The 25125-nt window shown below is 43.1% G+C and overlaps 1 protein-coding gene across 1 annotated transcript in view; it reads left to right on the top strand.

Annotated features, from left to right (window-relative positions):
- Positions 1-2908: 2908 nt before the first annotated feature.
- Positions 2909-25125, top strand: part of ATP6V1B1 (ATPase H+ transporting V1 subunit B1) — a 67903-nt gene continuing 45686 nt past the window's right edge. Inside the window, exon 1 of the mRNA XM_075187433.1 lies at positions 2909-3049. Within this exon, the coding sequence (XP_075043534.1) occupies positions 2941-3049 (109 nt within the window). The 5' untranslated portion in view covers positions 2909-2940. The remainder of the gene's footprint in view (positions 3050-25125) is intronic.

Raw genomic sequence — 25125 nt, 5'->3', positions numbered from 1 at the left:
CACAGGCCGTTTCTCTACCTCATAATGCACATTGTTTTCTGAGCACGTAACACGTCTGTGTCTGAAGTAGGAGAAAATCGCTTACTATGAATGTGCAGGAAGACAGATAAATGTGATTAGATCAGTTTGTGTCGCTCTCTAGAACAGGTTGGTTCACTCGGGAAATGTTTCCATACAGTGTAAAGTGAGGCTCAAGAATGTGTATTAATCGTATGCGACTGCTGTATCTCAGACGCGCCCATCCCAGCTGTTATCAGTACAAACATTTACACTCTGTCTGAAGAGGAGTCCTTGTATCTGCTGTGTGACCCAGGGGCAGCTCTCCCAATAACTCTCACCAGGGGAATGAACCTGTACTCTGCCTGAGGACCCGCGTTACTTATTACTATTAAACAACGACATCATCACATATGGACTGTGACCGTAAAATACGCTGTTCAGTGTTACTCTGACCTTCCTATTCGCTCTGTACTGCGTAGCCGGAGGTACATTCAGCGGCTCTCGGAGCCAAGTGACACCTGTGAGGTCAATATCTGTTTCTCTGTCGGAACACGGACACCTCTCCCACATCACCCAGTGTTAGAGTCCCTGATTCTAGTCCATATTGGAGCATGTCGGAACATTTTTTTATAAAAGTAGAATAAAAATGTCTATTATAAGGGGTTCAAAATGCTATATGGTTGATGTTCTCATATAACAATCAGTCTCCCTCACTTACATCCTTTCTTAACAATCTACTCATAATAAAGGACAATAAAATATTAAATTAAAATACCAACATTCTATGGTGGAGGAGAAAACGACAAGACGTTCGTCTAGGAGCAATGTGAGTTAGGGGGTTCATCCTCTCGATATCAATACACGGGGAACCACTTCACACAGGTGCTCCCTTCTTCTTAAACTTGGGTATCCCTTATCCCAAGCATCCGATTTGGGAGTGCTCGTAGACTTAGCAATAGTGCTCAATGTCAAGCAGCAGCTACAAAGGCCAATAAAGTATTGGCATGCATAAAAAAGGGGCATAGATGCAAGGGAAGACAGTGCAATTTTACCACTTTATAAATCATTGGTAAGACCTCATCTTGAATATGCAGTACAGTTCTGGGCACCACTCTATAAAAAAGACATTTTGGAACTAGAAAGGGTTCAGAGAAGGGCGACAAAGTTGATAAAGGGTATGGAGTCATTAAGTTATGAGGAAAGGTTAGCCAGTTTAGGCATGTTTACTTTAGAAAAGAGGCGTCTAAGGGGAGATATGATTACTATGTACATATACATTAAGGGTCAATACATCCTGTCGCTTCCAACTACAGAACATGGCCTGTATCTGGCCCTTCCTATCTCAGGATGCCACTAAAACCATCATCCATGCGCTCACTGTAACCTTATCCTCACCGGCCTCCTCCGCACCCACCACGCCCCCCTTCGTTCTATACTTAACGCGGCTGCCTCCTCCTTTACCGACGCTCTTCTTCTGCCTTTCCTTACATTGGCTCCCCTTCCCCTCCAGAATACTTTTCAAACTCCTCACCCTCACCTACAAGACCCTCTCCCACTCCACTACCCCTTATATCTCCAACCTCCTCTCCATAAATACTCCCTCCCGCTCCCTGCGCTCGGTCAATGACCGTCGCCTCTCCTCCACCCTGATCACCTCTTCACATTCCGTAATCCAAGATGTTTCCCGAGCTGCCCCCCTCCACCTGAACGACCTCCCTCACTCCATCCGACTGTCCCCTAATCTGTGCTCCTTCAAACGTTCGCTTAAAACTCACCTCTTCCTTAAAGCCTACCAGCCATCCACCTGACCCTCTCTCCATGCTCGTCCTCTTCACCTCTCTCTACCCTGCCCCTTCTCTCTCCTCCTGCACTTGATCCCGACTAACTCTGTTTGTGTCTGCTGTCTGCCCTCCCTTTAGGATGTCAGCTCTTACGAGCAGGACCCTCTTCCCTCCCGTCTCTATACCTATTCTTCTGCTCCAGCCTCACTATAATTACTATGCCTGGAGCTCCGTGAGTCTTGGTAATACTTGTTTATTGTTCTGTTCTGCTTTACCCTGTGTAGTCTACTGTCTTGTACTGTGTACAGCGCTGCCGACATCTTGTGGCGCCTTATAAATAAACGATAATAATAATAATACAGAGAACTTTCATGGGAATTTTTTACCCCAAGTACTATACACAGGGCACGCGGTCACCCCCTAAGGTTAGAGGAGAGGAAGTTTCACAAGCAACAAAGAAAGGGGTTCTTTACAGTAAGGGCAGTCAGGATATGGAATTCACTGCCATGGAAGGTTGTGATGGCAGATTCAACTGATATGTTTAAGAAAGGTTTAGACTAATTTTTAGCGGAAAAGAGTATCTAGAGTTGCGACTGTTAATTAAAATGAAGGATAGTAGTGGATCCAGGGAGAAATAGGACTGCAATATTGGGTCAGGAGGGATTTATTCCAATTGAAACAGGTTGGCGGTTGCTACATCTGGATCAATTTCAAATATGAGAGAGGGATCACAGGAGATCCATAATGGATTGAACTTGATGAACTAATGTCACTATAACACCCGCCGTGGTCTGAGCTACACCTTGGACACGTTTGTGGCACCGCTGTGGCACACGTACAAGAGATTGAGCAATCCCAGCCACTGGTGACCTTATAATAGATTTGGACATAGACGCTGGATGTTGTGCCACGACCAGGCTACCAGCTGCCATAGCTGGCACAGGCAGAGTTAATGCCCTCGGGGCAAAGTCTTGAGTGTACTCTGTGCATTGTCAGGCAGACACTGTGTACAGTACACAGCGGTGTTGTCAGCAGGTGAGCTGGAAGAGGTAGGAGCCAGTTACACCAGAGATGTACACAAAACACCCGGCTTCACACCCACCTATAAAACACACACAGCACACACACCTCACCACAATCACTGCGACAGTCTTGCAGCATGGCTACCAAGGTGGAGATGAGGTATGCCGGGCACCAGGAGAACATGGCGGCATCAAGAGAGCACGTACTGGCAGTTACCCGAAATTATATATCCACCCCCAGGTTGTGTAAGTACCCCAGGTTCACAAGCCAACTACAAGTCTCTGTGTGTCCTGTAAGGAAGGCATGCTTGTAGTTGTAGTACATGTCCTGTAAGGAGGGCATGCTTGTAGTTGTAGTACATGTCCTGTAAGGAGGGCATGCTTGTAGTTGTAGTACATGTCCTGTAAGGAGGGCATGCTTGTAGTTGTAGTACATGTCCTGTAAGGAGGGCATGCTTGTAGTTGTAGTACATGTCCTGTAAGGAGGGCATGCTTGTAGTTGTAGTACATGCTCTATAAGGAAGGCATGCTTGTAGTTGTAGTACATGCTCTATAAGGAGGGCATGCTTGTAGTTGTAGTACATGTCCTGTAAGGAGGGCATGCTTGTAGTTGTAGTACATGTCCTGTAAGGAGGGCATGCTTGTAGTTGTAGTACATGTCCTGTAAGGAGGGCATGCTTGTTGTTGTAGTACATGTCCTGTAAGGAAGGCATGCTTGTAGTTGTAGTACATGCTCTATAAGGAAGGCATGCTTGTAGTTGTAGTACATGCTCTATAAGGAGGGCATGCTTGTAGTTGTAGTACATGTCCTGTAAGGAGGGCATGCTTGTAGTTGTAGTACATGTCCTGTAAGGAGGGCATGCTTGTTGTTGTAGTACATGTCCTGTAAGGAAGGCATGCTTGTAGTTGTAGTACATGTCCTGTAAGGAGGGCATGCTTGTTGTTGTAGTACATGTCCTGTAAGGAAGGCATGCTTGTAGTTGTAGTACATGCTCTATAAGGAAGGCATGCTTGTAGTTGTAGTACATGCTCTATAAGGAGGGCATGCTTGTAGTTGTAGTACATGTCCTGTAAGGAGGGCATGCTTGTAGTTGTAGTACATGTCCTGTAAGGAGGGCATGCTTGTTGTTGTAGTACATGTCCTGTAAGGAAGGCATGCTTGTAGTTGTAGTACATGTCCTGTAAGGAGGGCATGCTTGTTGTTGTAGTACATGTCCTGTAAGGAGGGCATGCTTGTTGTTGTAGTACATGTCCTGTAAGGAAGGCATGCTTGTAGTTGTAGTACATGCTCTATAAGGAGGGCATGCTTGTAGTTGTAGTACATGTCCTGTAAGGAGGGCATGCTTGTAGTTGTAGTGCATGTCCTGTAAGGAGGGCATGCTTGTAGTTGTAGTACATGCTCTATAAGGAGGGCATGCTTGTAGTTGTAGTACATGTCCTGTAAGGAAGGCATGCTTGTAGTTGTAGTACATGTCCTGTAAGGAGGGCATGCTTGTAGTTGTAGTGCATGCTCTATAAGGAAGGCATGCTTGTAGTTGTAGTACATGTCCTGTAAGGAGGGCATGCTTGTAGTTGTAGTGCATGCTCTATAAGGAGCGCATGCTTGTAGTTGTAGTACATGTCCTGTAAGGAGGGCATGCTTGTAGTTGTAGTGCATGCTCTATAAGGAGGGCATGCTTGTAGTTGTAGTACATGTCCTGTAAGGAGGGCATGCTTGTAGTTGTAGTACATGTCCTGTAAGGAGGGCATGCTTGTAGTTGTAGTACATGTCCTGTAAGGAGGGCATGCTTGTAGTTGTAGTACATGTCCTGTAAGGAGGGCATGCTTGTAGTTGTAGTGATGGGACTACTATTAGAGTTGTTAAACTACAAGTACCAACATGCCCTTCCAGCCAAGACCGTTCAGGGTTATGCTGGGACTTATAGTCCCACAACAGAGCTGCAGGTTACCTACATCTGTTTTAGCCAGGCTGAATTACTCTCATTATGTCCCTGTACTGACCGGACAGTTGGTGGATGGCCGCTGCATGTTTATATATCTGAATGGCGCCCTCTTACTATTTAGCAAAGATGAACATATATATAAATAAATGGTGATGATGATGATGATAAAGTAATAAGGCGTTATAACTTATAATCATGCTCAGTGACGTAGCGTACTGAGGTCCTGCTACCATCGCGCGTACGGCCCAGCGTTGCTGGAAATTTTGTTTATATGTCAATACTATGTTGGTTAATTGTGTTATGGAAAGATCTGATCCCTGACAAATTCTATCTATTGCAGAGCAATAGCGGAAGTATGTAGGAGCATGAATGATGATTGCACTATTGTCTATAGACTGTAAGCTTGCGAGCAGGGTTCTCCTACCTCTCTGTATGTCTGTATTACCCAGTATTGTCTTATTAATGTTTGTTCCCAATTGTACAGCGCTACGGAATTTGCTGGCGCTATATAAATAAATGTTACTGATGAACCTCACATTTTTGCCTACATGCACCATTGCTCTTAACCCTTTCAGTGCAGCAGCCAACTCATTGCAGCTACTAATGAGGGAAAGAAAAGCTTAGTTTAATGAGATCTTACTCTTCATTTTTTTCCCAGAGACAAGTTACAACTATTTTAACACATTTCGAGGCAACTTAGTTTAGAGGAAACCGTGATGACTTCTGCCTGAAATCCCCTGTTGAAAGCTGAGAAGTAGACTATTGCTAATCTCAGAGGTAAAGATGAATGTGTGGAAAAGTATAGTCTGAGATGCAGAAGAAGATTCTTTATAAAACAAATGGCTGAACGAGGCAGATCCCTAAAACATAGCAACTTAAGACCAATTTGTTACATCTAATTTTCCTCCTTTTACTTATAAATCAGTTAGTATCAGGACAGACCTTTGTTTTCCCCGGGCATGTCTAAATTCATTTCCTTTCCTTTTTCAACTGCATTTGCTTGGAGTCTATTGCAGGAATCTACAGCTTATTTCAGTAAAAGTGACTGACCGCATTGTTAGCTTGTTGGCCTCAGAGTAAGATGCAAGTCTGTCTTACTCTGTATGGTTAAAATTTCTGAGGCTGTAACTATGTTTTGGTAGCAGGTTTTAAGTGATTGTTGTTTATATGTCTTCATTGAGGTTTGTATACAAAATATAGTTTTGATAGTAAATGGATCTACCATATTTCTCTACTTTGTAGATTGTTTATTTTTTATATTATGTGCAGTATTTACTGTATGTGTTATAGAAATCAATTCATAGTTCTCTGTCTTATTGGATGTATCAAGACCTCTAACACCGCTAATGGTCGATATTTAGATGTTTACTTGTCTAGGTAGCAAAGTGCGGGTACATTGTAGTGAGCTTTCATTTTCTATTAGTTGTAAAGAGCTACTAAAGATCACATCTGCGCCTACGTGTGTCCACCCCCCATTCTGCTGCTCCTGTAAAATCACACTCCCCCAACTTAATGACCCCTTAATTCCTTAATTCCTTAATTCCAGCTCTGTTTATGTGATAAAATATGTTTGAATTATTTAGTTTCATTGGTATTTGCGCACATCTGTGTGGTTAGAAAATCAGTCCTAGTTAGTGTATACAGTAGGATGACTTCTGTTATAACATGAGTTTAATAAGTAATGGTAACATGTAATAATGTGGTGCAGAATGTTTCATTAGAAATATCCAATCAGAACCATCACCGGTCACACCAAACCTGCCAACCAATATATCATGTACGGACTGGGGTGTTTAATTGATCTAAATTATGCGCTGAAGGGATGGGGGGCGGGATGGGGTAGCACTGGAAGGGGGATGGGTGGCTGAGGGGTGGAGCCTATGGAAGGGAGGAGGATGGGATGGGTAGCACTGGAAGGGGTTGTGTGGCTGAGGGGTGGAGCCTATGGAAGGGAGGGGAGCGGGATGGGGTAGCACTGGAAGGGGGATGGGTGGCTGAGGGGTGGAGCCTATGGAAGGGAGGGGAGCGGGATGGGGTAGCACTGGAAGGGGGATGGGTGGCTGAGAGGTGGAGCCTATGGAAGGGAGGAGGACGGGATGGGGTAGCACTGGAAGGGGTTGTGTGGCTGAGGGGTGGAGCCTATGGAAGGGAGGGGAGCGGGATGGGGTAGCACTGGAAGGGGGATGGCTGGCTGAGGGGTGGAGCCTATAGAAGGGAGGGGGGCGGGATGGGGTAGCACTGGAAGGGGGTGTGTGCCTGAGGGGGTGGAGCCTATGGAAGGGAGGGGGGCGGGATGGGGTAGCACTGGAAGGGGGATGGGTGGCTGAGGGGTGGAGCCTATGGAAGGGAGGGGAGCGGGATGGGGTAGCACTGGAAGGGGGACGGGTGGCTGAGGGGTGGAGCCTATGGAAGGGAGGGGAGCGGGATGGGGTAGCACTGGAAGGGGGATGGGTGGCTGAGGGGTGGAGCCTATGGAAGGGAGGAGGACGGGATGGGGTAGCACTGGAAGGGGTTGTGTGGCTGAGGGGTGGAGCCTATGGAAGGGAGGGGAGCGGGATGGGGTAGCACTGGAAGGGTTATGGGTGGCTGAGGGGTGGGGCCTATAGAAGGGAGGGGGGCGGGATGGGGTAGCACTGGAAGGGGGTGTGTGGCTGAGGGGGTGGAGCCTATGGAAGGGAGGGGGGCGGGATGGGGTAGCACTGGAAGGGGGTGTATGGCTGAGGGGGTAGAGCCTATGGAAGGGAGGAGGACGGGATGGGGTAGCACTGGAAGGGGGTGTATGGCTGAGGGGGTAGAGCCTATGGAAGGGAGGAGGACGGGATGGGGTAGCACTGGAAGGGGTTGTGTGGCTGAGGGGGTGGAGCCTATGGAAGGGAGGAGGATGGGATGGGGTAGCACTGGAAGGGGGTGTGTGGCTGAGGGGTGGAGTCTATGGAAGGGAGGAGGAAAGGATGGGGTAGCACTGGAAGGGGTTGTGTGGCTGAGGGGGTGGAGCCTATGGAAGGGAGGAGGACGGGATGGGGTAGCACTGGAAGGGGGTGTGTGGCTGAGGGGTGGAGTCTATGGAAGGGAGGAGGACGGGATGGGGTAGCACTGGAAGGGAGTCTGTGGCTGAGGGGGTGGAGCCTATGGAAGGGAGGAGGACGGGATGGGGTAGCACTGGAAGGGGGGTGGGTGACTGAGGGGTGGAGCCTATAGAAGGGAGGGGGGCGGGATGGGGTAGCACTGGAAGGGGGTGTGTGGCTGAGGGGGTGGAGCCTATGGAAGGGAGGGGGGCGGGATGGGGTAGCACTGGAAGGGGGTGTATGGCTGAGGGGGTAGAGCCTATGGAAGGGAGGAGGACGGGATGGGGTAGCACTGGAAGGGGGTGTATGGCTGAGGGGGTAGAGCCTATGGAAGGGAGGAGGACGGGATGGGGTAGCACTGGAAGGGGTTGTGTGGCTGAGGGGGTGGAGCCTATGGAAGGGAGGAGGATGGGATGGGGTAGCACTGGAAGGGGGTGTGTGGCTGAGGGGTGGAGTCTATGGAAGGGAGGAGGAAAGGATGGGGTAGCACTGGAAGGGGTTGTGTGGCTGAGGGGGTGGAGCCTATGGAAGGGAGGAGGACGGGATGGGGTAGCACTGGAAGGGGGTGTGTGGCTGAGGGGTGGAGTCTATGGAAGGGAGGAGGACGGGATGGGGTAGCACTGGAAGGGAGTCTGTGGCTGAGGGGGTGGAGCCTATGGAAGGGAGGAGGACGGGATGGGGTAGCACTGGAAGGGGGGTGGGTGACTGAGGGGTGGAGCCTATGGAAGGGAGGAGGATGGGATGGGGTAGCACTGGAAGGGGGTGTGTGGCTGAGGGGTGGAGTCTATGGAAGGGAGGAGGAAAGGATGGGGTAGCACTGGAAGGGGTTGTGTGGCTGAGGGGGTGGAGCCTATGGAAGGGAGGAGGACGGGATGGGGTAGCACTGGAAGGGGGTGTGTGGCTGAGGGGTGGAGTCTATGGAAGGGAGGAGGACGGGATGGGGTAGCACTGGAAGGGAGTCTGTGGCTGAGGGGGTGGAGCCTATGGAAGGGAGGAGGACGGGATGGGGTAGCACTGGAAGGGGGGTGGGTGACTGAGGGGTGGAGCCTATGGAAGGGAGGAGGACGGGATGGGGTAGCACTGGACTGGGGTGTGTGGCTGAGGGATGGAGCCTATGGAAGGGAGGAGGACGGGATGGGGTAGCACTGGAAGGGGGGTGGGTGGCTGAGGGGGTGGAGCCTATGGAAGGGAAGAGGACGGGATGGGGTAGCACTGGAGGGGGTGGAGCCTATGTAAGCGAGGGGCGCCTGATGCGTTTGCACCAGACCTGGCTGCTGCAAAAATTTTAACTTTGGGGTTTAATTATCCTTTAAGTGATTGAGGACCTGATTCATTATGAAGCGTATACCGATATGTGTTGTATATTGTGTTAAATTGCCCAGAAACTAACTATACACCAGCAACCCCTTCAATAGCCTACGATTTCATGGGCGGAACGGAGGAGGGAGGGGGTGTAAGCACCTAGGCAATATACAATGTCCAATTCCAGCTCTGGGCTTCTCTCAGGTACGTGCTTTCTGTCGTATCACTTGCACCAGCTACAGGTCGGGTGTAAGTGCCGACTGATAGTGATGACGGCTGTGTATGCAGCTAGAACATGTGTTTGTGATCAGGAGCAATTGTAAGAATGCATTTTATATACAGTCAACATTCATAGCATCATGATAAATGTAATTCATGGGGGGGACTTTCTCTATGCTTTTTCATCAATGACTATATTAGTTACAGGTGACAATAATTTAATACTTTTTTTTAATGTTCGTTCTGCTCGGACTTTATATCCCACATATGTATTGGACATATCCTGCAGTGTGTTGTGTCTTGTAGAACAGAACCTACCTAGACCCGTATTCAGCAAGAGACGTTTCATCAGATCCGCTTCTAGTTGAATACAGACGTACGTTTGGCCTGATTACAGTACACCAGGTTTGTTTGTGGGCCTTAATAAATTAGGAGTGCTTAAATGTGCTTTTACTAGTGTGTTCCTGGTGATAAAGGTAACATTGGAAGCTATAGAACTGGTAGATAACTAGCTTAATAATGCCTCTGTAAATGTTGTATAATTAAAATGACTATTCTGGATACTACAAGTTTATAAATGATAAATAAATGATGATGATGATGATGATGATGATGATATTGGACTAACTCCTGCTACTTGTGCCTGAAATCCCCTGTTGAAACCTGAGAAACAGACTGTTGCTAATCTGAGAGGTTTAAGCTGGTGGTGGGAAAATGGATAGGCTGAGACGCAGGTGAGGATTCTATATAAAAGTAGTGGCTGAAAGAGGCAGATCCATAAAACCATCTATGGACCACTTGTAGTCCACCCCTGACTACAGCCCTGGCTCTGGGGAACCTGTGAACACTATCTGATGAAATGAGACCAGACCCATCCGCGCTCTCAGCGTCCTCTGAGCACTGAGAAAATGCAGAAGTTGAGCTGTGCCGATCCCCCCCCAATCGGCTGGGTAGGAAGTTGGCTGGAAAGCTTGTCATTCATTAACGGGGATCGGGGTTAAGGTTTGAAGCTATTTAAGCATCACACCATCTGGTCATTAGCTGCCTGGAAGCCTTGTGCTCTGGTCATCTCTGCTTAATTAGAGCAGCCACACAATTAGCATCTTGTCTATACTGCGGGTAGCATTTGCTGAAGTAAACAGTCTGTGTTCTAGAGAGAAAAGACTGCCGCTTTCTTTTCCATAATCCTTTAACCTCTCGCCTGCCGTGGCGCAGGGAACCTTAACCCTTTCCTGCCTCCAGGCAAATCCAACTCTGGATTAACGTACGGTTTTTAGTCTATTCTGTAAGATATCTACTCTCCTTGCAAACCCATAAAAGACACAATGGAGCCGATCCAATTAACGGCAGGGTTCTGTAGTAACGTGTTTGGCTATATTGCCGTAGGCTGTTTTGGGTAATGACCTTTGCTCCATTTTGCTCGCACCTTATAGCGCTGCAGGCAAAGATGAGCAATTTTTTTTATAACAGTAATTACCGCTTTGCGCGAAGAAACACAGCGAGCCCCAGTGAATCCCCTCCATGAGATAAGATCATAAAATATAGCTAAGGTCTAATCAGTTATAGACACCACAATTCAGTAGGTCCAAAATGAGGGACGGTTCCTCTAAAGGTGGCCCTAGCAGTGGAACCACCACTGGAAGGCCTAGACAAAGGGAAGTCTAGTTCTTGATACTTGCAACAAATCTTTAACTCTAATCACTTATGACCAGTCACTGACCGGACCAGGTTAATGGGCAGTGCGGTTGGATTTTTTGAAGGCCACGTCTCAGGTGTTAAATCACGGGCCATGTTTAATTGTTGAGAGCTGACTCTGATGTATGGACGATTCCTCCAGTGTCGGGCGCTGTCAGGTCAGTTTAGAAATCTTTCCAGGCTTTGAAGCCCATTTTTCAGAAGTTCCAATCTCTCAGGAAGAAGAAGAGGGGGAAACGGGCTGGGCCGACGCAGCTGTGTGAGTCAGTTTCCTAAATGATCTCAAGCAGACCTTAATTTCATGTGACATAATTCCTATAGGAGCAAGGGGGAACCGCGGCTGATGGCTTCTCCTCTATCACATACCATGCCTGATGGTGTGAAAATGATTAGCAGCTCATTACTGCGCCTTAACTCTTTGGCTCATCAAAGTTTCTCACTGAAACATTTCAACTCCTTTCGTCTTTTTATGACCCGGCCATCAACAATGCCCATGTTGACTCTACGTAGGGTGATCCCGAGAGCACATTTAATTCTGCATCTTTCTCTAGGATCTTCTTCCAGATCTGGTCTTTCAACACAACTTAAGTTAAAGGTTCTTTTCCTGTTTGGAGTCATCTCCAAGTAATGTCGCTGGATGCGATATGTTGGGAGTAAGATTGATGCAACATGTTTCACAGAAGTGGTTCCTCTCGCTGACACTTTGTTTTGATTCAATTTCCTCATTGGCAATGAAAATACATCATAGATAGTTGCATAAGATCATCTTATATTCTTACATCACAAAGACAAGGAACCAATCAGATCTCACATGTATGAACATTATGGTGTAAGAATGGATAAATAATCTGTAATGACTCCTAAACTAACGAAATCTTTTGCAGGTTACATAGAGTGTATGTGTGTATGTAATATCTATGAAGTATAGTATATATAATGTATGCAACAGTGATATTTTATGATGCTTGTACATTCGCCCAGGGATGTTGGCTTTTTATTGATCTGCTGATTGTTTATTGGAAATAACCCTCTTATCCTGACATATGCTATTATCTTAAGAGCCGGCTAAGACCCAGCACATTCCCCCCTTTTGTTCCTTTCTCATCCAGCAATCCCAGATCTCTGCTCCATTGACCCACGTGACCCTCATCCTACCAGGCGTGAATGTGCCCACGGAATCTCACACCTTTCAGTTCCCCGTTCCCTCTCCCCACAATCTGATCTTCTCTCTGCCTGAGGTTTATCAATTTCCAGCTGTTCCACCGTGCTGACTACCTGTAGGTGGGACAGTTCCTGCAAGGAATTGCTTGTGGGAACGGAGTACACTTAAGATCTGTAAATGTCTGTGGAGTCACACGTCCCAGTAAATTCAGATTTGGAGATATTACTAGTTTCTATCTACAGTGTTGTAGGGAAACAGAAACTAATGATCTTTACATGATTAATATAGATATATACTGGGAAAACCAAACATACTTTCATGTTGTGGATGGTGCAAGTCTGCAGATTAATTCTCACAAGATAATTTACATGTAATCCTGGTATTTAGGAATATGAGAGAGGTACGGGTGGCCGGTGAATGGTGTCTCAATAGTACAGTATGCACAAAATGTGCTTAATTATAATGTAGCCAGAGAATTGGAGTTATTGGTCCTCACTAACAACAAAAGCAGATGAAATGTTCCAATCTGTTCCCTTAAAGCCACATGTTACATGTGTCTGTGGTTAAACTAGACACAATTCATTTAGCAATGGTTAGAATTAGTTTCTGTGTGGGACAAAATGTTTTTGCAGAGTTCCCTTAAGCAACTTTTGAACAAAACACCCCAAAAGTTGCCTCCCGTAAAGGGAACACCAGCTAGACAGCGGAGGCTGCAATTTTATGGGCTAATTTACTATTCATGCAAATGTAGCCTATCGGTTCAGTCCTAAAACTTTGTACTTTGTCTCTTTGTGAGACAAAGTGAGATAGCTCAGAGGTACCGCAGCTGTCCTTGGTAAATAGGGCACCTCATGTTTGGCATGGAGAAGAAGCCCCTCAGGAGGCTCACGGTGATGGTTACCATGGGCGAAGGTCTTCACCGACCCGGGGACTTTGGTAAATAGGGAGAAGCCGTAAACCCTGCAAACAAAATTCCAACCACAGCAGCACAGAGTTTTTAAGGGGGTGGGTGTGCTGATCTTGTGGGAGGCAGCCTAGTATCACGGAGCAGGCCCGGGAATATTTTCTTGCATTTCCTTTCCTGATTCAGTTTCACCTCAACAGCCACCTCCATAATTAGAACTGAAGGATTTTCCTCTAAGGCCAAGAATGGATTCTGTGTCTGCGACTCCTAATGTCAGAGGTTTGACAGGACCCACAATGCCCAGCGCTAGGAGTTCAAATTGGCTGCTTGGCAGCTGCCCATAGAGGGTGGCCCTTTGCCCGATTTCCATGCATATCAAAGTCACTGCTCTCTGGCACCTTCCCGAATTGTTGCCTTTGACGTGACTCCCAGTCCCAGTTGGCTCATTTTCCTGGCTTGGCAGCTCTGGGACTTGGCAGCAATTCCCCAGCCGGGGCCTTTGTCTCTTCCCCAGAAAGGATCTCCAGCTGGAGCTAGAGCTGAGCGGCTGATTACTCGGCGAGGCTTGTTCAGCTATTTTGGCAAAACAATGTTGTACAATCTACAGAAAGTGCTGACCTGTGAACCAGTCCTAGAGGTAATGGTACGTGAGTAGAGTTACCAGAATAAATTCTTATTATACATGGGGGAAATAAATGATTATTTTCTTATGGTAGCCCCTAAACCTGAAGTATCTAAAGCATCTTCTAACTTTTAAAGTTTTGGTTCTAGGACAGAAGTTGAGCCACCAATGACATTTATGCTATCAGTGGACAACAGTCCAACATCTCCACTGGATCATGACATCGGTAAAACCAATACACTGGTCACCAGTCGTCACTTTTTTAATCCTCTGCTCAAGATAACAGTGACGATCATTCTTTTATAATACCAGTATGCTGCTCTCCTTCCTCAGTTGCTGAGATCTTCTTGTTGTCTTCCATTGAGTAAAGTGCTTACTGGATGCTGGTCATGGTCAAGTCATCGACTCAGACGGCAAAGACAGATCTTCACCTTCTGCCATCTTTGAAGGACCACCGTGGTACTAACTAACCTTACATAGGACTTGGTACTATAAACTGAAAGATAACTAAACTCTGGCCTGATTCAATGAAGTGTTGGTGGCACCTTGACCAAGGAAAACATGTCCACAGCCTATCCAGGGAGGAAGAGTTTTTCACTGGACCTTCTGCCAAAGTGAAGGTTAGTGGGAGTCAGAGGGACAACATCGAAGGGTATCCCTTAATGTGATACAAAGCGGTGTCCCATTACTATAAAAAGTCATATACCACCATTTATGGTGGAGTTTTTAGGAAGGATCTATATCACCTTCTGGCTGAGATGTCGATCTGTGTCAGTAAATTGAATAAACCAGTTCTGGAGCAGAAAACAGAGTGGACACTCATTATCAGATTATCGTACACATCCATCACTGTCACGATGAGACCCATGAGTCTACTCGGCCCCCAAGTCCGGGCACACTACTGACGATGGTCAGTTCCAGGAGACAAGGTCTACAATTAAAATATAGACTAAAGCTGGGTACACACTAATGCAATCTTACTTCAGATGCAAAATCCGTAACAATTTCACCAACAACTGAAAGTCCCGATGAGCAGCCGATTTATGTGTACACACCTACACGATGTATCGTCAAATCTGTGCTCTTCATCTCTCATAACCATCTGCTCAAAAGATGGTGACTCTGTACACTACAGATATCTGCCTACGCTGCTGGCCGTGAGTGCGTACACGCTTCCGCATTTGCCCGACATCAGTCCATAATTAATTGTGAGTTTTAGGAAGTTTAGAAAACCAAATCAAACAATAAGATGTGCTTTGGTACGATAAAACATGATGGCGGGAGCATACACCTGACCAAACAATCGTTTATCGTGTGATCTGCACGATAACTGCATAGGTGTGTACTCGGGTTTACATATATAGGAAGAATATTTAACTGCAAACTTTAATGGGGCTCTTATAATAATAAATATCCAAGGAGAGATATAGTTCAAAACTGGAAATGTATAGAATTCAACGGTGGAACTTTGGGTACTAAAAGGGAACGCTCTGCAGAACTCCGGAGAGTTTACTCAGCACTTTATCTACAAATTATCAGCAGAATGATAATAATAAGAATATCTAGTAGATATTCCCGGATAATATCTGGGTGAAAGACACTTTATTCCAAATTGGAATGACGGTGAGGACCCGCTAGGAGCTGCAGACAAGGTCTCTCAGACAATTTTTGGCACATGGAGGTGAGGCTGTTAGACAAGAAAAGGGCCAGTGCCACATCCAACGCAGTCACAGACAAAGGCCACACAAATGGGGTAGCGACCAGAAAAAAAGCATCGGCCCTAGCAAATTAATCTTTTCCTGCGAGTGAAAGGAGGATGAAGTATCCACGGCTGTGTCCATCATCACGAGGTCTGGTTGTGTTCCCTGTTTGTTTCAGTCTTGTTTCTCTTCACGCTTGGTTAGGCCCGGCCTCTCCATAAAGGGCTTTCTTCCTCTCCCTCACATGACTGTGCAGGTGTGTATGGGAACACGGCACTGCAGCCTTAATTAGTGGCATAGTATGAGAATCCCCGCCGGGCTTTTCACAGGGGCTGCTGGCTCAGGATAGGCTGGGCCCTGTCCAGACTGACACATTACACAATGGCCGGAGTGCAAAGGGCAACAGAGAGGAGCTGGCAGCTTCCAGGGACCGTCTTCAACGCAAGAACCTCCGGGAGATGGCTAGTTTGTTCACAGAACAGTTTAGGGTTTTAAAGGGGTTTTTAAAGTATATAGAGCTTGAAGCCATCCACTCCTTTAGACAAACATTTCACCAATACATAAGTATTATCTGTAATGTCGCTGTGAGCTGCTGGAAATATTACTTGTTTCATGTGCCCAGCCTAGGGGTATGTGACCGCGTAAGCCATCATCAACAAAATCCGATACCACATCATCATCATCATCATCATCATCATTTATTTATATAGCGCCACTGATTCCGCAGCGCTGTACAGAGAACTCATTCACATCAGTCCCTGCCCCATTGGAGCTTACAGTCTAAATTCCCTAATATACACACACACACACACACACACACACACACACACACAAGGATCAATTTTTGATAGCAACCAATTAATCTACTAGTATGTTTTTGGAGTAATGTTTTACCACATGTATGTTTTTACCACATGCGTGTTCTGGTATGGTATTGGCCTGCGTGGTTGCGTCATCTGCCCACAATATGGGTCAGATTGTACCGCTCCAGTCACCTGCACCATTATCACCACGGACCACCTCCCACCACTAATGGGAGCTGTTTGGTTAGTTTTCTGTAGTTCGGATATTGGTCCATGGTTATATAACTCACCTCTTACCTGACTGTCTGCTCGGTAATAATCCATCTTGTTTTATTACAAGGTTTGGTTCCCAGCTGTAAGACTCTGCAGAGTGCTGGGGCTATGTCTAGACACGAGCTTTCAGTTCCACTAATACAAAGATCATAATAATAAGGTACAATAATAATAATTATACATTACTAAATGCACATCAAGTATTTTTCTACAAAAATCAAATATATTGTCTACTGAAAAATCTTATTCAAAGAATAAAAGGTTTTCTCGCTTATTTTATTCTGTCGTCACCATCCTGAGATAGCGATGATGGAACAAGTACCACTGTGATGATTGTAGGTGTCCTCATGTATAGCTGTCACCAATCAGTGCTGGGCTGGAGGGAACCTGATCCACTTGTAAAGGGACTATTCTCCCTTTAGTAAATATACAGGGACAGTCCCGGGTGGTGTATATGTGATATCTACTATCCCCTTAGCATTAGTTTCTGTTTCTTATGTGGCCAATAGTCATACAGCAATACCATATATGTAGTATGTACCCTTACCATAACTATACATGTAGTATGTCCCCTTACCATAACTATACATGTAGTATGTCACCCTTACCATAACTATACATGTAGTATGTCCACTTACCATAACTATACATGTAGTATGTACCCTTACCATAACTATACATGTAGTATGTCCCCTTACCATAACTATACATGTAGTATGTCCCCTTACCATAACTATACATGTAGTATGTACCCTTACCATAACTATACATGTAGTATGTCCCTTTACCATAACTATACATGTAGTATGTCCCCTTACCATAACTATACATGTAGTATGTCCCCTTACCATAACTATACATGTAGTATGTACCCTTACCATAACTATACATGTAGTATGTCCCCTTACCATAACTATACATGTAGTATGTACCCTTACCATAACTATACATGTAGTATGTACCCTTACCATAACTATATATGTAGTATATACCCTTACCATAACTATACATGTAGTATATACCCTTACCATAACTATACATGTAGTATGTACCCTTACCATAACTATACATGTACTATGTCCCCCTTACCATCCCTATACATGTATTATGTACCCTTACCATAACTATACATGTACTATGTCCCCCTTACCATAACTATACATGTACTATGTCCCCTTACCATAACTATACATGTAGTATGTCCCCTTACCATAACTATACATGTAGTATGTACCCTTACCATAACTATACATGTAGTATGTACCCTTACCATAACTATACATGTAGTATATACCCTTACCATAACTATACATGTAGTATATACCCTTACCATAACTATACATGTAGTATGTACCCTTACCATAACTATACATGTACTATGTCCCCCTTACCATAACTATACATGTAGTATGTCCCCTTACCATAACTATACATGTAGTATGTCCCCCTTACCATAACTATACATGTACTATGTCCCCTTACCATAACTATACATGTAGTATGTCCCCTTACCGTAACATTACATGTAGTATGTCCCCCTTACCATAACTTTACATGTACTATGTCCCCCTTACCATAACTATACATGTAGTATGTCCCCTTACCGTAACATTACATGTAGTATGTCCCCCTTACCATAACTATACATGTACTATGTCCCCCTTACCATAACTATACATGTAGTATGTCCCCTTACCGTAACATTACATGTTGTATGTCCCCCTTACCATAACTATACATGTACTATGTCCCCCTTACCATAACTATACATGTAGTATGTCCCCTTACCATAACTATATACATGTAGTATGTCCCCTTACCATAACTATACATGTATTATGTACCCTTACCATAACTATACATGTAGTATATACCCTTACCATAACTATACATGTAGTATATACCCTTACCATAACTATACATGTAGTATGTACCCTTACCATAACTATACATGTACTATGTCCCCCTTACCATAACTATACATGTATTATGTACCCTTACCATAACTATACATGTACTATGTCCCCCTTACCATAACTATACATGTACTATGTCCCCTTACCATAACTATACATGTAGTATGTCCCCTTACCATAACTATACATGTAGTATGTACCCTTACCATAACTATACATGTAGTATGTACCCTTACCATAACTATACATGTAGTATATACCCTTACCATAACTATACATGTAGTATATCCCCTTACCATAACTATACATGTAGTATGTACCCTTACCATAACTATACATGTACTATGTCCCCCTTACCATAACTATACATGTAGTATGTCCCCTTACCATAACTATACATGTAGTATGTCCCCCTTACCATAACTATACATGTACTATGTCCCATTACCATAACTATACATGTAGTATGTCCCCTTACCGTAACATTACATGTAGTATGTCCCCCTTACCATAACTTTACATGTACTATGTCCCCCTTACCATAACTATACATGTAGTATGTCCCCTTACCGTAACATTACATGTAGTATGTCCCCCTTACCATAACTATACATGTACTATGTCCCCCTTACCATAACTATACATGTAGTATGTCCCCTTACCGTAACATTACATGTTGTATGTCCACCTTACCATAACTATACATGTACTATGTCCCCCTTACCATAACTATACATGTAGTATGTCCCCTTACCATAACTATATACATGTAGTATGTCCCCTTACCATAACTATACATGTATTATGTACCCTTACCATAACTATACATGTAGTATGTCCCCTTAACATAACTATACATGTAGTATGTCCCCTTACCATAACTATACATGTAGTATGTTCCCTTACCATAACTATACATGTAGTATGTCCCCTTACCATAACTATACATGTAGTATGTCCCCTTACCATAACTATACGTGTAGTATGTTCCCTTACCATAACTATACATGTAGTATGTCCCCTTACCATAACTATACGTGTACTATGTCCCCCTTACCATAACTATAGATGTAGTATGTCCCCTTACCGTAACATTACATGTAGTATGTACCCTTTCCATAACTTTACATGTAGTATGTACCCTTCCAAAACTTTATATGTAGTATGTACTTACCATAACATGTAGTATATACCCTTTCCATAACTTTACATGTAGTATGTACCCTTTCCATAACTTTACATGTAGTATGTACCCTTACCGTAATATTGCATGTAGTATGTACTATTTCCATAACTTTACATGTAGTATGTACCCTTACAGTAACATTACATGTAGTAAGTGCCCTTCCATAACTTTACATGTAGTATGTACTTACCATAACATGCAATATGTACCCTTTCCATAACTTTACATGTAGTATGTACCCTTACCATAACTTTACATGCAGTATGTACCCTTTCCATAACTTTACATGTAGTATGTCCCCTTACAATAACTTTATATGTAGTATGTCCCCCTTACCATAACTTTACATGCAGTATGTCCCCTTACCATAACTATACATGTAGTATGTCCCCCTTACCATAACTATACATGTACTATGCCCCCCTTACCATAACTATACATGTAGTATGTCCCCTTACCGTAACATTACATGTAGTATGTACCCTTTCCATAACTTAACATGTAGTATGTACCCTTCCAAAACTTTATATGTAGTATGTACTTACCATAACATGTAGTATATACCCTTTCCATAACTTTACATGTAGTATGTACCCTTTCCATAACTTTACATGTAGTATGTACCCTTACCGTAATATTGCATGTAGTATGTACTATTTCCATAACTTTACATGTAGTATGTACCCTTACAGTAACATTACATGTACTATGCCCCCCTTACCATAACTTTACATGTAGTATGTCCCCTTACAATAACTTTATATGTAGTATGTACCCTTTCCATTACTTTACATGTAGTATGTACCCTTCCAAAACTTTACATGTAGTATGTACTTACCATAACATGCAGTATGTCCCCTTACCATAACTTTACATGTAGTATGTACCCTTTCCATTACTTTACATGTAGTATGTACCCTAGCAAAACTTTACATGTAGTATGTACTTACCATAACATGCAGTATGGGCCCTTACCGTAACATTACATGTAGTATGTACCCTTCCATAAGTTTACATGTAGTATGTACCCTTCCGTAACATTACATGTAGTATGTACCCTTTCCATAACTTGGCATGTAGTATGTCCCCTTACCATAACAATAAATGTAGTATGTCCCCTTACCATAATTATACATGTAGTATGTACCCTTCCGTAACATTACATGTAGTATGTACCCTTTCCATAACTTGACATGTAGTATGTCCCCTTACCATAACTATACATGTACTATGTCCCCTTACCATAACTATACATGTAGTATGTCCCCCTTACCATAACTATACATGTACTATGTCCCCCTTACCATAACTATACATGTAGTATGTCCCCTTACCGTAACATTACATGTAGTATGTCCCCCTTACCATAACTATACATGTACTATGTCCCCCTTACCATAACTATACATGTAGTATGTCCCCTTACCATAACTATACATGTAGTATGTCCCCTTACCGTAACATTACATGTAGTATGTCCCCCTTACCATAACTATACATGTACTATGTCCCCCTTACCATAACTATACATGTAGTATGTCCCCTTACCGTAACATTACATGTAGTATGTCCCCCTTACCATAACTATACATGTATTATGTCCCCCTTACCATAACTATACATGTAGTATGTCCCCTTACCATAACTATATACATGTAGTATGTCCCCTTACCATAACTATACATGTATTATGTCCCCTTACCATAACTATACATGTAGTATGTCCCCTTACCATAACTATACATGTAGTATGTCCCCTTACCATAACTATACATGTAGTATGTTCCCTTACCATAACTATACATATAGTATGTCCCCTTACCATAACTATACATGTAGTATGTCCCCTTACCATAACTATACATGTAGTATGTCCCCTTACCATAACTATACGTGTAGTATGTACCCTTACCATAATTATACGTGTAGTATGTACCCTTACCATAACTATACATGTAGTATGTCCCCTTACCATAACTATACATGTAGTATGTCGCCTTACCATAACTTTACATGTAGTAAGTGCCCATACCGTAACATTACATGTAGTATGTACCCTTACCGTAACATTACATGTAGTATGTACCCTTTCCATAACTTTACATGTAGTATGTACCCTTCCAAAACTTTATATGTAGTATGTACTTACCATAACATGTAGTATATACCCATTCCATAACTTTACATGTAGTATGTACCCTTTCCATAACTTTACATGTAGTATGTACCCTTTACAGTAACATTACATGTAGTAAGTGCCCTTCCATAACTTTACATGTAGTATGTACTTACCATAACATGCAGTATGTACCTTTCCATAACTTTACATGTAGTATGTACCCTTACCATAACTTTACGTGCAGTATGTACCCTTTCCATAACTTTACATGTAGTATGTCCTCTTACAATAACTTTATATGTAGTATGTACCCTTTCCATTACTTTACATGTAGTATGTACCCTTCCAAAACTTTACATGTAGTATGTACTTACCATAACATGCAGTATGTCCCCTTACCATAACTTTACATGTAGTATGTACCCTTTCCATTACTTTACATGTAGTATGTACCGTAGCAAAACTTTACATGTAGTATGTACTTACCATAACATGCAGTATGGGCCCTTACCGTAACATTACATGTAGTATGTACCCTTCCATAAGTTTACATGTAGTATGTACCCTTCCAAAACTTTATATGTAGTATGTACTTACCATAACATGTAGTATATACCCTTTCCATAACTTTACATGTAGTATGTACCCTTTCCATAACTTTACATGTAGTATGTACCCTTTACAGTAACATTACATGTAGTAAGTGCCCTTCCATAACTTTACATGTAGTATGTACTTACCATAACATGCAGTATGTCCCCTTACAATAACTTTACATGTAGTATGTACCCTTTCCATTACTTTACATGTAGTATGTACCCTAGCAAAACTTTACATGTAGTATGTACTTACCATAACATGCAGTATGGGCCCTTACCATAACTTTACATGTAGTATGTACCCTTCCATAAGTTTACATGTAGTATGTACCCTTTCCATAACTTTACATGTAGTATGTACCCTTTACAGTAACATTACATGTAGTAAGTGCCCTTCCATAACTTTACATGTAGTATGTACTTACCATAACATGCAGTATGTCCCCTTACAATAACTTTACATGTAGTATGTACCCTTCCATTACTTTACATGTAGTATGTACCCTAGCAAAACTTTACATGTAGTATGTACTTACCATAACATGCAGTATGTCCCCTTACCATAACTTTACATGTAGTATGTACCCTTCCATAAGTTTACATGTAGTATGTACCCTAGCAAAACTTTACATGCAGTATGTACTTACCATAACATGCAGTATGTCCCCTTACCATAACTTTACATGTAGTATGTACCCTTCCATAACTTTACATGTAGTATGTACCCTTTACAGTAACATTACATGTAGTAAGTGCCCTTCCATAACTTTACATGTAGTATGTACTTACCATAACATGCAGTATGTCCCCTTACAATAACTTTACATGTAGTATGTACCCTTTCCATTACTTTACATGTAGTATGTACCCTAGCAAAACTTTACATGTAGTATGTACTTACCATAACATGCAGTATGTCCCCTTACCATAACTTTACATGTAGTATGTACCCTTCCATAAGTTTACATGTAGTATGTACCCTTCCGTAACATTACATGTAGTATGTACCCTTACCATAATTATACATGTATTATGTACCCTTACTACAAGTCCCTGCTAAAAAATCAGCAACTGTTAGCACTAGCTGAGACTTGTAGTTCCACAAGTGTCAGTTAATGAGACACAAGTTGCCTACCCCTACTCTGGTAAAGTGACATTTAGCTGAGTCTGCACCAACAGCAATAAGATATCAGCTCCCCTCAGACTTCTACAGAAAGTGGATGGTGACCAACCCAGCCGCTCATGTATATATATATATATATATATATATATATATATATATATATATATATAATATATATATATATTTATTACTTGTCTCTGTGTGGTCAATGCATGTTTCACATACCCCCAGACACGTCCTATGCCAGCCCTGAGGGCGGGGAGCGGCCCACCCCCCAGATGGCCAGAGAAGAAACAATTAGTGGCTCTGCAAAGTCGGACTAGTTACTCTTTTGTCAGCACGCTTAGACGTGAGTTAATAATGCATTATTCTCCCGGCTAATGGTGATTATACATGACAGGAACTGTGAAATTTGGGTGGGTGTGAGCATGGGGGTCAGGTTGAAAGACTTTTTTTTTTTGCTGTACAGAATTGGCAATCACTGCAGAAGCCTTTACTTCTCCTCCTTTAAAAAATGCAGCCCACCCACACAGTCTGTTTCCACAGGAATTTCTCCCCCAATTTTTTTCTGACACAGCCCAGGCCCCCAATTACTGGGACTGCTGCTTTCTGGAGAGAAGTTCCCTGCTTCCTATATGGGGATTACATGAGCTCTCTAGGTTTGTTTTTTAAACTATATAAATATTAAAAGTTTTGTTTTTGAGGGTTAGGGTTACTCTTACTCTTATGTAAGCTCTAGCTGCAAGTACGTGGTGCGATAAATGTCACGTACATGTATGACTGATTAATGATTAATAAGACGTGTGTATCCCCATATTCTCTGCCACTGGCCACCAGTTTTCCGTTTACTTACGCTAAAAGGGGGTGAACTCCTTGCACTCCTTTGTCAAAAATTTATAAAATGAGAATTACACCCAGCATACAAAGCAAAAGAAGTGGTACTGGGTATTAGTTCATATATACAGAGTATAAATAAATAATGAGAATTAAATCCATCATATAGAAATAAATAAATACATTTTCATGGACAATATGTCAAATACCTTGGGGTAGATTTATCAAACCTTCTAAAACAATGGAAAAGTGTAGGGGGTTGCCCATAGCAACCAATCAGATTCTATTTATCATTTATCCCGTACATTGTAGAACACGAGAGCTAGATTCTGATTGGTTGCTATGGGCAACACCTGCACTTTTCCTTTTTTTGGAATGTTTAATCGATCTACCCCCAAGACCTGCTGGTGATGAGAGCGAACGGCCCGTAGGTTTCTGTTGGTTACACATGAAGTCTATTATTAAATAAGCCGTCTAGTCATATTATTATTTCTATTAGTGAGTTATGTTTCACCACAGAATATTATCTATAATATTAATAATTACTAATAGGTTGGCACATAACAAATTAAACGATCAACGCCACAAAATGGTGTTTTCTTCTCACTTTGCTTTTTCTTGTACTTACTGGAAATCTGTAGAGAGATAATCTTGGGTTATTATTATCGAAGGATTAATAAAAGCGATTCTGATACACGTATGAGGTTTAGGGTTTTCTGGATATGGTATATTTCCTCCCAAAAAAAACAAAACGACCCCAGCATTCCACTCCACATTAAACTGCTTATCAGTGCTCCTCGCAGTGACTGGACCAGGAGGCAATGGATGATCATGTCCTGGGCAACGTTAATTGTAAA

The sequence above is a fragment of the Mixophyes fleayi genome, chromosome 1, assembly GCF_038048845.1.
Source record: "Mixophyes fleayi isolate aMixFle1 chromosome 1, aMixFle1.hap1, whole genome shotgun sequence".
Classification (NCBI taxonomy): Eukaryota; Metazoa; Chordata; class Amphibia; order Anura; family Limnodynastidae; genus Mixophyes; species Mixophyes fleayi.
The sequence above is the reverse complement of the archived record's forward strand: the minus strand, read 5'-3'. Positions and strand labels throughout refer to the sequence as shown.